Source organism: Nelusetta ayraudi, unplaced genomic scaffold (assembly GCF_046127955.1).
Source record: "Nelusetta ayraudi isolate G7.1 ecotype Tasmania unplaced genomic scaffold, CSIRO-AGI_Nayr_v1 ptg000008l, whole genome shotgun sequence".
Classification (NCBI taxonomy): Eukaryota; Metazoa; Chordata; class Actinopteri; order Tetraodontiformes; family Monacanthidae; genus Nelusetta; species Nelusetta ayraudi.
The window spans coordinates 5,854,239-5,868,517 of record NW_027466058.1 but is presented as its reverse complement, the minus strand read 5'-3'; the positions used below and the strand labels follow the sequence as shown (position 1 = coordinate 5,868,517).

Here is a 14,279-nt window from a genome sequence, read left to right as displayed (position 1 = left end):
CAACCCTCTTTACTGAGTTGTTCAGTGAAAACGCTGTAGTCATTCAGGAAGTCCAAGAAGTGCCGTATAAGCAGCACTTTATTTTCAGCAGGAGCTCTGTGGAGTTTGCTGTTCAATATTTGATGACCCGGGAGTCACTATTAAGCAGAAACAGATCTCATTTTTCTGTCGCTTCTGGAGCTCCCAACGTTTTTTTGTGTGTTTTTTGCTGAGAAAAACTGATCTATTTTTCTAAGCCGTTCGGTTTTTCCTTTTTTCGTTGCGCTGCGTCTACTGATAATCCGTTATAATTGTGCCATCCTGCATGTGGGGCGCGCAGGTAGCTGTCCGGGTGAGAAGGGCTCCAACCACGAGGCGTGTCTGTATTCCTTTTAATCAAGCACTTCTACTCGCCGGGTGCTTCTCTAATCGCTGGGTTTAAGTTAATCTCTCGATTGAACAACTGGTCTTACCGTCACGTTGACTTGTGCAGGCTGAAATGGCACTAAAAGCTGATGTTTAATACTGCTCTGGCATCTCCATGGCAGACTATTAGATGGGTTGTGGGGGGCTGCTGCTGCTGCTGCTGCTGCTGCTGCTGCTGCTGCTGTAAGGTACGCGGTGCTCCTGCTCATTTCAAGTCTGCAGAAAGGATATTGCATGACCCAAATGTGCAGGAATTCCTCCTCTCTGTGCTTAGTCATTGCCACTGTATCTTCTGAGAGGGCGGGGGGGGATGTTGTCTGTCGCACAGTCCCAGCAAGAGTAATGAATATATTGTCATTACTACCAAAGAGGAGCCTGTTTTCTTTTTCTTTTTTTGTAGGCAGCAGCTGAAGGCTAAATAGCGTGGACTAGCACGGAATGGAATTTTTCTCTTTCGTAGTTCCCTTTTTTTTCCTGCTGAATTCAACAAGTTCGGAACAACAAACTAGCCCCTGTTTTCGTTGGCACGTGAGCGGGACAAATGTGAGCCGACTGGCTAACGGTAGCGCGTCTATCGTCCCTCCCCGTTGGACCCGGAGAGGAGGGAGGGGGGCCTGGTGGGCCACAGCTGTCAGGCTGCCCTCTCTGACCCAGCGGCGCCAGCCAACTCTCCCTCGCAAGACGGAGAGGCGGAACAAGCCGAGAGCGCGGAAAGCAAAAAGAAAAAGAGGACAAGCGTTGGTACGACGGCGAGCAGCCCCGGAGCACCGGAGCCACTCAGAGCCGTGTTTTTGACCGACGAGGAGGTTGGACGGTCGGTTGGTGGGTGGGCGGGCGGGCGGGCGGGAAACGCTGTCCGTCATGTAAACCTGGTGTTGGCCCGGGCGATCGGTGCTGAGGCCAGACTGCACTCCCGACTAATGAGGTGTTTATCTGAGAGGTGGGAAGGCTCCGCTGCCCTGGACTCTGCCCCCAAGCCCCATCTGTCAGCCCCTGGGAAGAAACGACTCATCCTGATGGCTTCTTCTCTCCACTGTGATCATCCAAATTCAATCTAGTTCTCTCTTCGATGCTTTATTTTTTTTTATTTTTTTGTTCATTAAGTTCTTTGTTAGGCTCAGTATCACATTTCTGTGCTACGGTGTGTGCAGAGTTGTAATGTTTTATATAAATCAATAATCCTGATTCGGGCTTAAAGATATAAAAGTCAACACTTTAAAGCAGTGGTGTCAAACTCAAATACACAGTGGAACCAAAATGTCAAACTTGGCCACAAAAAAAAATCTTCCTCCGTATATAACAGTGAACCTTTTAATTTGGACCCAAACAATTTTTACTTCAACCTGAATATGAAACAAGCAAAGCTTCATACTTTGCAACGTAAGTGACTCGTAAGTCAAATTTCAAATTAAAACTAATCAAAATTAATAAAATGTAAGTAAAAATTGTATGCCTCTTTTTTTTTTTTTTTTGCAGCCTTCTGATCTACATTTAAGCAGTAACAGTTTTCCCACGTGCTAATAATACATTTCAAAATAAAACAACAATAAACCATTTAAGTCATAATGATATCCTTCAGTGAACATTCTGTCCTGATTGACACGCCAAAATACCAGCGGAGCATTGTGGCATTTGTAGTTGTATTATTAGTGGTACATGTACAATACTGGCAGGCCAGCTCCAGTAGTGATTTTACTATTGCCTCACAGGCCAGATAGAATCATACTGCGGGCCAGAGTTTGACACCTATGCTTTAAAGTCAGTCATTTGCCTCACTAAAGCGCCTTTAAAGTCGGATGTTCTCTTATTTTTTGAACATCAATTTTCCCCCACTGATAATTTTTCCTTTTGCGGCACGTCCTTACCAGCTTATTGTGGCGATTGAAGAGATTTGTGCGGCGCAGTTGTGTCCTTTCCTACAACAATGACTCCCTTGAAGCATTCCGCCCGGTTGTGTGTCGGTACATAATTCATGGCTTTTGCCAGTCGGGGGAAGCGAATGTTGAATAAACACAAAAATCCACCACGAAAAACACTTGGTTTTTTTTTTGCCGCTCGTACCCTGCCACCACCATCACAGATTGCGACGCATCGTGATTATTATTATTATTATTATTATTACTATTATTGTTATTATTATACGTGCCGGTGCTTTCCCACCCCAGTGACAAACCCTCACGAGAGCGTCGCGTCTGTCAACAGAGCGAGACGCAAAAAAAGTGTGTCAAACGCTGCTCTGAAGCGCGCACGTCTTATTGTGTGTTTTACAGTTTTGCGCGGAAGGCACCGAGCTATTTTGGGACAAGCTGTACTGTACTCCTGCAGTTTGCTGTCGGACGAAGAATCCCGTTTGTACGACGGCCAACATCGGGCTTGCTATGCCCAGGAATTTGGCTGAGAAGCGTTGCTGCACCTGCCCTCTATTAAAGAGAAGGGAGTGTGTATTAGTCACATAACCAGTCTGCTTACCAGCTTCACCGCTTTGCCTTTTTTTCACTGTCTCATAAATCACCTCCCACTTCCCTTCCTTCCTTTCTTACTCGGGGGTTCGGCTCTTCGAGCCCTCCGAGCCGCTGACTTAAGGATCAGATAAGGCGACGCGCAATTCGACCTCGAGTCGCGGTGAATTAATAAGCGCCGCCAAAACCCCCGACGTTCCTCGGGATAATTGGAGAGTGGCTCTTTTTAATCACTGCCGCTTCACCCGAACCAGTTTAAAGCGGCGCGCCGAGATTCCGCACCCCCGACTTTGTTAACAGTTCTGCTAAAGACTCCGATCGTGACCTAAGTCCCGTATTGAACATCTGCCAAGTTCAAATCCTGGCTGCTTATTTTACTCCGCAACACAATACAGCCGTGCAACCGCTCCTAATGCACGGCTTGACGCGGGCAAATGAATGCAGTGGGGCTGATGCCCCTCAGTCTTCCAAGCGTCTGTAATCCTGAGATAGCTCGACGCTCGCAGTTGGAAGAGACGGAGGTGAGAGCAGAATTGCGACGGCCTGGACCAGGAAGTCCCCCAGCCAGCGGTGTCAGTTTGAAGGCCCGGCGCACCTGTCAAGCCCCAGAGTGGGGGCGCTACAGCTGTTTTGTCCTTCCTCGAAACAACTGTGCTTATTCCCGCTAAGTCCCTCAAATGTTTTATTCAGCTGCGATGCACATCAGCAGCTGCTGCTCACACTTTTGAGTCACGGAACCCCTTGAAAATCAAGCCGGCGATGAAGAATCCTGCCCTCATCGCACCTTCTTCTGTGCGTTTGCAGCCCTCATATTCAATAATATGTGTATATTCATGCATACATACATATATACATGTATGTATGTATATACGTTGTGCCTTTAGTGTTTTGAATCTGAACTTTGAACTGAAATACCTGCAACAGCACAGTCAGTGTGAGTGTTAGGTTTAAAATGTAGGTGTAAAACTATTTACACAAAAATAAAAACTATAAAAACTATTTAATGGTTAAAAAAAAAACAATCTGAGACATTTCTATATTTTACACGATTGCACCAAGTCATATTTTTGCCCAACTGAGATTTGAGGTATGGAGTTGCGTCGTAACCCACTTGCTACGATGCAGATGTGACATTTAGTCATTATTTTTTTGTCTCGATGCGTCGTGTTGGTCGTCGGCACACCCCTGACGGATGTCTGAATACGTTGTCCTCGGTGCAACTCCCCTCACCGAATCCATCCTCCACGCACCTCGTCGCCACAAACGTTGTCTGTTCTCGTTCACACACAGAAAGTCTGTCGTCTCTGTGTGCTTTACCCTCCGCGAATCTGCTCCCTGCGTGGAGGAGGAGGAGGAGGATGGAGAGGAAGGAGGCAGAAAAAAAAAAGAGGAAAGGAGCTCAATAAACATCCACTGATGACACAAGATGGTGCTGTGTGTTCCGGATAGCTTCTTCTTTGTAGTCATCAAAGCGGCGGCGAAGTGGCCTTCTTGTTTGCTCCCTCTGAGACTTGTTTTTCAATACCCGTACCAGATGGTACGTGTTTTCCACGGATGATTCACCGAGCCGGCTGGGGTTTTTTCTCTCTCTCCCTCTCGCCCCTATGTGATGTAAGGCCTGGATGCATACCCGCTATTGGGGCCGGGCAGCCAAAACTCACCTGCACGTCCGAAATGTCGGGGGGTGCTTTTGATTGACTCGTTTCTTCTCCTGTGCCCTGCCAGACTCTGGAGGAGCCCCCCTACTTGACGGTAGGGACGGATGTGAGCGCCAAGTACAGAGGGGCTTTCTGTGAGGCCAAGATCAAGACCGCCAAGAGGCTCGTCAAGGCAAAGGTAAGTCGCATTTCAAAGGGCTCTCGCTGATAGACTCTGGATTAAAAATGCATTTGGCTCCGGCGGTGCCGCTGTCTGATGTGGATCGCAGTCGGGTTGGAATCCTTCCTTCTAAATGATGGAGTGGGCTGAAATCAAAACGACACAGTTTAATGTGAAAACCACCCAAGTTTTTGGGATACTGCGAAGTTCCCCGTGTGGGAGCAGTTGTGAATTATTGAGGTTTGAGAAGAAACCCGGGGAGCTGCGCACCTACTGGCTGTCTTCATTTTGGGGCGTCTTTGTATTCTTCACACGTCTTGATGAAAAATATTTTGCAACTTTTTTAAAGTCGCCACAATTCACAAGAGGTTATTAATGCATGATATTCTGCTGGCTTGCAGATATGCTGAATATCTACAAAGAAAAAAAAACGAAAATTGTTTGATTGATAGTAAGACTAGACTAGAATATACATCCGATGCAACATTGCTAGTCAGCGAGGTAGATCGAACATTTTGTTGCCTTTCCCTGCTCCTTGCTACACTTCATGCTCCCAGGCAGTTGACGCCTTAACCTTGTTGCTGTTGTCTGCACCACACTTATAAGTAGGCTTTACACCGATCATATCGGCTATATCGGATCGGCCGATATTTGGCATTTTTTGAAATGTTCGTGATCGGGCGTCATGTCATAAATCTCCGATCAATGACGTTGTGGTCGTGTTGAAACTTTTTTTCATCTGTCTCATTTACTCCAAAGTAGTTTCACAGCATCGACATGTTTATTTGTTTGTGTCCGAGAGCGAACGATTCATGATTTTAAAAAAAATTCATTTTCGTCTTCGTGCCTCTTCCTGTTTTGAATACCGTCGCCACGTGACGGACAATAAAGTTTCTTTGAATCTTCACGACAGCAACATCCATGGGCGACACAAACAAACAAATGTCGGAGGTGTGGACGTTTTTCAAAATGAGAGAAACAGACGTAGCACAAGCTATCTGCAATACATGCAACGCTACAGTACCTCGCGGGGGAACATCGGCCAAAAATTTCAACACGACAAATTTAATCAGGCACTTGGAAAAGATACACACGGAGGAGCATGTCGAGTTCAAGAAACGCAGCGCGGAGAAAGAAAAAGGAAAGCAAACTCCGAAACGGATGCTAATAGGGTTGCCACCCGTCCCTTTTTTCCCAGAATTGGTCTCTTTTTTCACCACCTGTCCCGGGAAAAATAAAATCTGTCCCGTGACACAGTTTGCACCGTTTTTTTTCGGGAAAATGACAAAACCTCATTTGATTTCCGTCTGTGGTCTACTCCCGTAAAATACGCGATTGTCCCATATTTGGCAACCAAAAAACCCCATCCCGTAATGATACGGGACGCACTTCACTTTGTCCCATGTATTTCGGGGACGCCTCTCCGCCTCCGCCATCGGATCGGTGATCGGTGATCGGTTTATTTAAACTCACTGATCGGTGATCGGTGATCGGCCCAAAAATCGTGATCGCGTAAAGCCTACTTATAAGTCAGTAGTTCCTAGCACCTTGTTTGCATTGGCGTGATACTGATGACAGCCAAAAGTTCAGGCGGCGGACAGGGACTTAAAGAGCAGCTGTGGGGAAAGATGTGAATGCAATATCACAGCAGCATATGGCGAGCGCTGACTGTAGGAGCCCAGTCCACTGACTGAGCACAGTTGAATCCCCATAACACACCAGGGCTGCATCAAGAGGCCTGCAGAGCGGCTCTCAGTGGGAGTTTTTGCATCCTTAATGAATCAAGCGGCGATCAGTCCAGCAGTATTCTATCGTTTTTAATTGTACTTTCATGTTAGTTGTGGTTTTGTTTTACATGCTGCGGCCTGCTGCGGCCTGCTGCGGCCAGCATCTTGCGTAAAGTATTAGTCAAATCAGCTGGAGCCTCACTGGGCGAGGTGGCCTCCACCCACTGAGAAGCTGGAGGTGCAGGTCGGCAGTCTGGATCGTGCGACTCCGCTCGTTGTCAACGTGTCGGCGGTAGCCAAGCGGGTTTCTCTCAATTACACAACACCCCGAGGAAAATAATTCACTGCTGGCTGTCTGCAGGGTGAACTCCCACTGTGGGGGGGTTTACATTAGCAGCAAATCACACGTGGAAAAGGCATTAGCAGTTAAGTAGTTGTGAATTTATTGTCAGGCGTAGCACTTTTGCAACACACCGTGCACCTTTTGCAGATAGTGCGTTTTCCTGAAAGCAGCATTTAACTAGCAGCTAATATTACTTCCACTGCCAGGTCTTTGTGTTTGACAAGGTGCTCGCCGCACACACAAGTGTCATCCCACTCTGCTCGTCCCGACTTCAAACACAAGATGTAGAGCAAATTTCCCCGACCGGAATCGTTGATCAGCTTACCCGCGCTTTTCCATGTGTGAGCGACGGGTTCAGGCGCTAATTTTGGTTTTCTCAGTGGCGTCAGTTGGAGCAGCTGCAAGCAATGCGAAACAGCAACGTTGTGAAGTTTGATGGAGTTTGCTGGACCGCTAATGCTGCAGAAACAATTTCCAGTTGCTTGAATGTACTTTTTTGTGGCAAGTTATACGTTTTTCTTTCAATGGTGCCATGTTGTTTTTTAATATCATGTTCTTGCCTTATGCCACACGTTCTTCCCTTTGCCCCCTGGTGGAGTTTATCGGTAGTGCTCAGACAGCCAAACGCATCTGCGGGCCTGTGCTGCAACAGATGCAGGGTCCTGGTCGAGTCCGCCGGGGTCCCCCATCACGCCTCAGGTGCACCTCGTCCCCATGGCCTCGGCTCCGCCCCCTCCACACTTTGCTTCCCGTGCTGTTAAGAGGCATAACATGATGCTGCTACTACAGTATTTCATCTCCCAGCGGGGCTGCAGCATCTGGAAAAACACAATAGAGACAGATCACTTGTCTCCTGCTCTGCCAGGGTGCGTGGGAGGAACAAAGATTGGTTGCTGGCTCCCCCCACCTTCCCCGTGTCGGCGCTCCGTTTGCCCCCCGCCACGCCGCCACCCACCCCACAGAGACAAAAGAGCGGCCGCGTGCTGCCATTCGGAAATCGTCGAAAGGACTTTTTTGTTCTGGTGTAGTGGACAGGTGGAGAAGACTTCACTCACGGGACTGTTGGGTTCTGCCAGCTGAAAGAGAAGCAACAGGACGGCCCTGGCTCCAAATTTAATTACCATATTAATAAGCCAAGTGTGGCTTTCCCTTGTTTTTTGGGATGCCGTTACAAAAAGACGCTGAATCGCGCCAATTACTCATCGGTTCGTTGGGAGTCAGAATTCTCTCCTGTAATGAATTCGTCTCCGGCTCTTTGGTTCATTAATCTCTGCCTGCTTGTTGAACAAACTCGATGGCTGCGACATATGGTGCCGCCGTCTTGTTAGTGTTGTTTCTTTTTTTTTCCCTTTTTCTTTGTCCCCCCCCTCCTCCGCTAAGCAAAGGAACGAGGGGCTGCGTGACACTCTTCTTTGCAGCGCCGATCTCTACCGGGTGACCTGCGAGGAGTCAATTAGCGACGCGTCGCTATCGCTCACTGTGAGAGGGCTCGGCGCATAGATCTGATCGGCTGTCATCGCCACAGTTCACTCCACTCTCCGGCTGTCTGTTTAAAGTGAGGGACATTAAGGCACAAATAGAATTTTTCGAAAGGCAGCTGTCAGTCTTGTAATGTGAACGTCCCGCTGTTGCGTCTTCCCTGGGAGCAGATAAGCCGTAGTAAATCAGCTTACTTTTGAACTTACACTTGAGTTTAGCGCCGGCGTTCTTTCAATTTTAAGGGTTTTGCGGGACGCAGATAAGGCAGCGCAAGGGTCGCGCATTTCCTCCGCGGTGTTTAAATCGAAGTGCATGGACGCGTTGCCTCTCGGTTGGCGGTTGAGTTTTATTTTTTCAGCCGTTCCGCCATCCACAACTCAAGCTAGTGAGATGAAATGACCCAGAGAGGTCAGAAACGCGTTCAACAGGAGAGGGGAGCCTGCACATTTCTTTTAAAGCTACCGCCGGCGGTTGCACTCGTTTGTCCTTTGTTGTTAAACGCTCTCAGGACGATGGGAAAGTGATAAGTGAGACTTAACGGTTGGTTTAAAAAAAAAAAAATAAATAAATAAAAAATCAATGTTGCCTCTTTGACCTTAAAAGCCCAGCGCGTAACAGTGAATGGGGGACACGCACTGTTGCAGCTGTTGGTTCAACACAACCCACAAAATTCATGAGTGTGTTGTGTTTCATTTAGCGTTTAGCATTAAGCACTTTTTTTACATTCTGCATTATATTCAGCATTACATCTTAGCAAGTCTCTTGTCTTCCCTTATCAAACCTTAAACCTTAAATAATAAAGAGAAATAATCCTTTTTCAAAAATGAAGGATGAAACTGAAACTGAAATTGTTTTAATGGGATGCAGAAAGTGTTTAAAAGGAGAAGAGAATTCAGTGAAGCTTTTCTTTCCCATTGCAGTCTTATGTGCTTTTGGGCACCTCATGCATTCGTGATCGCTATGCTAGTCTCAGAGTGCCTTTTTTCTTTCTGTACCGTCCTCCACAACCCACATGCACCTTTCTGCACGTGCAAAAGTGGATGATATTTAATCAGAGTAATTCTGCATCCTACACATCCGTGGCAAGCACAAGAATCAGCTGTGTTGCCATCTCTTGTTAGCAATGAACATTAAAAAAAAAAATGATTTGCATCAGTTTGTATCTGTCTGATCTCTCTGGAAACGTGAGAATTTTCCTCAGATATTGTGTGAATACTTACCCCCTCCACTGTATGACAGCCAGCGCTGTGCTCGTGCTCAGGCGCCCATTCAATCAGCAGCGGTTAAATGCAGACCAGAGCGGTTGACAGATGCACAGGAGGCAAAACATAAGCAGATTTCCGTGGACGTGAATAGCCAAGGCGCCTGCACAGGAAGTGGAGCTCCCGGGCGGAGGTGGCTGCGACTGGCAGGTGCTGCTGAAGCTCTCCACTGGAAGCTGTGGGCAAACGCAGCGCCGCTCCTCCCCTCCGTGTGGAGAGGCCGTCCCTTATTTTAGCCATCAGGAGCGCTGGCATCTCCAGCACTGATGAAACGCTGCCTGCGGCTGATTGTTCCACCTTTTTCCCTCCCTCTTATTTTATGATCTCACAATTCGGCGGCACCTTCTCTCCTGCCTCCTCTCTTGTTATTTTTGGAGCCGACTGGAGGGAGATTTTTTTTTTTTTTTTTTTTTTTTTACCTTGTTTTTGGATCCGTCCCTTTTTCTGGCCTCGCGCCGCAGTTGATCCTAATCTAATTCGCAGCTCGATGACGGCAAAATCAGTTTTGCCATTATGATCGGGTTTCTGTTTAACGAGGTAATGACTTCGAAAATAGACTGGATTTTTTTTTTTGCCCCCGAGGAAACTGAGACAAACGCCAGCATTTTTTCATATCTGAGGTCGCCGAGTGGGAAATTTGTAACGCTGAGCAGATCCTGCGCTTCCGGCTGCAGTGTTCACACATGGTCCTCACAAAGTGTGTGTGTGTGTGTGTGTGTGTGTGTGTGTGTGTGTGTGTGTGTGTGTGTGTGTGTGTGTGTGTGTGTGTGTGTGTGTGTGTGTGTGTGTGTGTGTGTGTGTGTCAGGTTGCCCCGCTGTTGTGAGACTGCCACAGAGCAGCGAGACTCTGATCTTGAGAGGCCCGTTCGAGGGGGGAGAGCTGTAGATAGAAGGCTGGCGGCGATTGCGTTTTGTTTACTTGTTTTTTGTTTGTTTGTTTTTTTCATTTATTTCGGTCCGACGTTCAAAAATCCACCGCAGTTGTTGCCAACGGATGCCGCGCACTCGTCTGCGTGGGGTCGGTCACTCGGCAAAGCCTCAAATGAGCCGTATTAATAAATTCTCTGCCGCACGCTGCTCCTCTAACGACACCCAAAAGTTATTTACCGCTCGTCTAATAAAAAGCAGCAGGTCGGCTGTATTAAACAGCCGCTCGCTGTAATCTGTCTATCGCTGTCCAGCTGTGTCTGAATGGCCTCACTGTGACGTGGAATATCCATTCAACCTTGTCCGCTTTTATTCCGTCTGTCTACGTCTCCTTCACTTTGAGCCTTTTGAACTGAGAGTTGTGATTGTGCTTTTCAGAACAATGAAATTCAGAGTGCAACTCCACTTGGGCACACAAAATAAAAATAAAAAAGTACACAGTAAGATACAGTAATTTAAAGTCCGCCTGCTCAACGTCTTTCCCCTCCAGGTGACCTTCAAGCCGGACCTGTCCACGGCCGAGGTGCACGACGAGAACATCAAAGGGCCTCTGAAGGTAAGACAGGAAGTCGCAGTGGGCCGCAGACATCGCCATCAATTAGCCGCTCGTTACTTTTGCCGTCCGTCTGCTTCGGCTCCGGCCGCGCGGGAGGAAGCCGATAAATGATCGGCTTTGCAATTAAATTTTGAATGAGTGGCGTGTGTGGCCCCAGTACCTCGGAGCGCCTCGGCGGGTTCACCATTTAGCCGGCGTTACCGGGACGCGAGGTAATAACGCGCCGTGTTGTTGGTTCCCGCAGGTGGGCGCCGTCGTGGAGGTGAAGAATCAGGACGGAGTCTACCAGGAGGCCACGATCAATAAGCTGACCGATGCCAGTATATATACTGTTGGTATGTTTAGAAACACAACCCTCTGCTTCCGTCTGCACTCCGCTGCACTCTTCATGTCTGTGTACGCTGAGCCTTCAAAGGGAGGGCTTCACTTTTTCCAAAGTGTCCTGTTAAAAAAAAAAAAAAAATATTCCAAGAGCCGTCTTCACTTGATTGCTCAGAGAAGGTAAAGAGTCACGTGATCTCTCGCTGTGAAACGTTTGCTCAATCTGTCGCCATTCCAACCCAGTTTTTCAGCAATGAAGTGAAATTCAGAGACACAAAAAAATCAAACTGAAAAACAAGTTTTCCTCTCTGAAGCTCCTCAGTTTGCTTGAAGCAGAAAAACGTTGATCTGATCCTTTGCTGCGTGCGCTAAATATACAAATACAAGTTTTTGAGAGAGCGGGAATAATTTTCTTCAAGACGGCAAGCGCAAAAAAAATAAATAATAAATAAATAAATAAATAAACAGTTTGTGTTTTTGAATAATCCCAAGCTCGGAGAGCTGCTCAGATCTGAGGTCTCCCGGCAGCTGCTCATCACTTAAGAGAGCCCACAGGGGGTTTTCTTTATCTGGAAGTGCTTGTCGTGGCCCATTTTCCTTCTTTTCATTCATGAACGCGAAAAAACAAAAACATCAGGCATGAAGATTTGAAGAGTGGAAATCTGAAATTAAAAGCCCAGTGCTCTGGCTTTAACCTCTAACCTCCCACATGTTTATTATTTTATTTTGAAGGATGACGATCAAATGATCTGTACGCAGGCCAAGTTTTTATTTTCTCATTCCTTTCGCTGCTTGGAGCTTCAGCGCTGACCGCTAAAAGAGCATTTCTCTCTCTCTCTCTCTCTCTCTCTCTCTCTCTCTCTCTCTCTCTCTCTCTCTCTCTCTCTCTCTCTCTTTGTGAAAACATCATTCGTTTTTAACACGTCACGAATGAAACAGACGTGCTTGTCAGCGTCCTCACACTTTTCTGCGTCTCGTCTGCAGTGTTCGACGACGGCGACGAGAAGACCCTGAGGCGTTCCTCCCTCTGCCTGAAGGGGGCGCGCCACTTTGCAGAGAGCGAAGTGAGTATCCCCTCCCAACCTCGTCTCGCGAAGTTCATTTCAAGCTCCTTCCTCATTAGACTGTAATTTTCCCTCCCTGGAAAACTCGAGATAATTTGCTCGCCTTGCATCCCGCCGCCTCCAAAAAAAAACACTCTGACCCCTGCGTGCGACTTGTCTTCCCTGTGCAGACGCTCGACAGACTCCCGCTCACCAACCCCGAGCACTTCGGGACGCCCGTCATCGGCAAGAAGGGCAACCGCGGCCGACGATCAAACCCCATGTGAGTACCCCCGCCTCGCCTGGCCTGGCCTGGCCCCTCCCCCGCCCGCCTCCGTCTCCTTGTGCTCGCCTTGGCTCGCTTCCAACTCCATGCACCAGAGCTGCGTGGAACGCGTCCTCTGCGCCGATCCGCAGCCTTCAGCGACAGGCTCCCCGCCACTCCATTCTCCACTGGAATGAAAGATTTACTCCCGTCGTCATCATCATCAGACTTCTCCCTCCTCCGCTCCCCACCTCCCCCAGACTCCCGAGGCCTGGAGGAGAAGAGCCCGCCAGCCCCCCCGACGGCTGTTTTATCACGCCGCGCTGCATAGGCCATGTCAGCGTGTTCAATAACACCGCCCTATATCATCCGCCCACCCCTCCGCTCGCCTTGACACTAATATTCCAGGGGGTGTCTTATTTTTATTTTTATTTTTTGTTCTATATTACTACACCTGGCTGACTGCTGGGCTCCCCCCGCCCCCCGCTAGAAAGACAAGCCTCTGCTCCGTAATCGCCTTTTTCTACACCTCCCTCGCATTGAGAGAAATGTCAATATTAGGCGGAAAATTGCCGCTGCATTGACTTTGCTGGAACCGAGTGGACAGTCGCTGCGTTTGCCCCTTAAATTACCCAGAATGACAACAGTGCAGGGACTGACATTAAGCTGCTGTGTAGTTTTTTCACAATTCCAAAAGTGACTGATGGGATCCTCCCTTAAAAGCAGCTAAAGAGGAGTGAGAAAGCAGCGCTGGGGCCGGTCGACGCGGATGCTGCAGTATGAGCAGACCTCAGTGCCATTTCCTTAAGTTAAAAGAGCAAAAAGCAGCATGTTGGGCTTTTCTTGGCACACAACATGTTTTTGCTTTTCTCCAGCTGGGTTTTTTTTTTTTTTTAAAGAGTTTAAGTCAAAGAGCAAGGCGCATAGCAGCGCAGTCTGGAACTCCTGGCTCAGTTTTCAGTCAATGGTTTGATTGGTCTGCTTCAGTTGTGAACGTCAGTAGGGTAATGTCACTCCTTCTAGACTCTACCATGGTCAAGCCAGATTATCTAGAAAGTTTTAGGTATGTTCAATCATTTCAAATTAAAAAGGCCCCGATGATGAATAACTGAGCTTTTCAACTCACTATTGCTGACACGCAAGTAATGATAACTTGCATATCTATGTCACGAGATGAGTTGATTGTCGTAGTGACGCGTTGGCAGACTTTCTTCTTTCTTTTTTTTTTTTTAATGTGGACGAGCCATCACTGCATGTGAGCTAGTAGCCATCTTCCCCGCTAGCTAGCACTAAGAGTGAGCGGCTGACCAATCACAAGGGAGTGAGATTGGATGGAGCAGGTAGGGGAGGGGGGGGGAAGAGAGCCATCAGAGCCTTTTCAGACTGAGTGAGAGAACGCTTGTGTTGATTTGTGTTTGTTTTTTGAACAAACGAACCTTGTGTATCATTAGAAGTTGAACCACAAAATATATATGGCTATATTAAGACCCCTCTGATGCCTAATCCATGTTCATTCAGTGCAAAGTTTGTTCTCTTTCTGCACATCTTGAGAACTTGCATTCTCTTATTGTTCCTTTAAGAGCTGCAGCCTTGTATTCATTAATATTGATGTGATTTATTCTTCTGTTTTAACCTCTCCGTGGTGTCTGGCCAAGCGGAGCAGAAAATCGGCCC

At 47.7% G+C, this 14,279-nt stretch overlaps 1 protein-coding gene across 5 annotated transcripts in view; it reads left to right on the top strand.

The window, feature by feature from the left end:
- Positions 1–14,279, top strand: part of arid4b (AT-rich interaction domain 4B) — a 47,341-nt gene that overhangs the window by 9,086 nt on the left and 23,976 nt on the right. For all 5 annotated transcript variants that reach the window (XM_076018953.1, XM_076018954.1, XM_076018951.1 and 2 more), the window contains exons 3-7: positions 4,590–4,700; positions 10,911–10,976; positions 11,221–11,311; positions 12,282–12,361; positions 12,532–12,623. In XM_076018953.1, the coding sequence (XP_075875068.1) occupies positions 4,590–4,700; positions 10,911–10,976; positions 11,221–11,311; positions 12,282–12,361; positions 12,532–12,623 (440 nt within the window). The remainder of the gene's footprint in view (positions 1–4,589; positions 4,701–10,910; positions 10,977–11,220; positions 11,312–12,281; positions 12,362–12,531; positions 12,624–14,279) is intronic.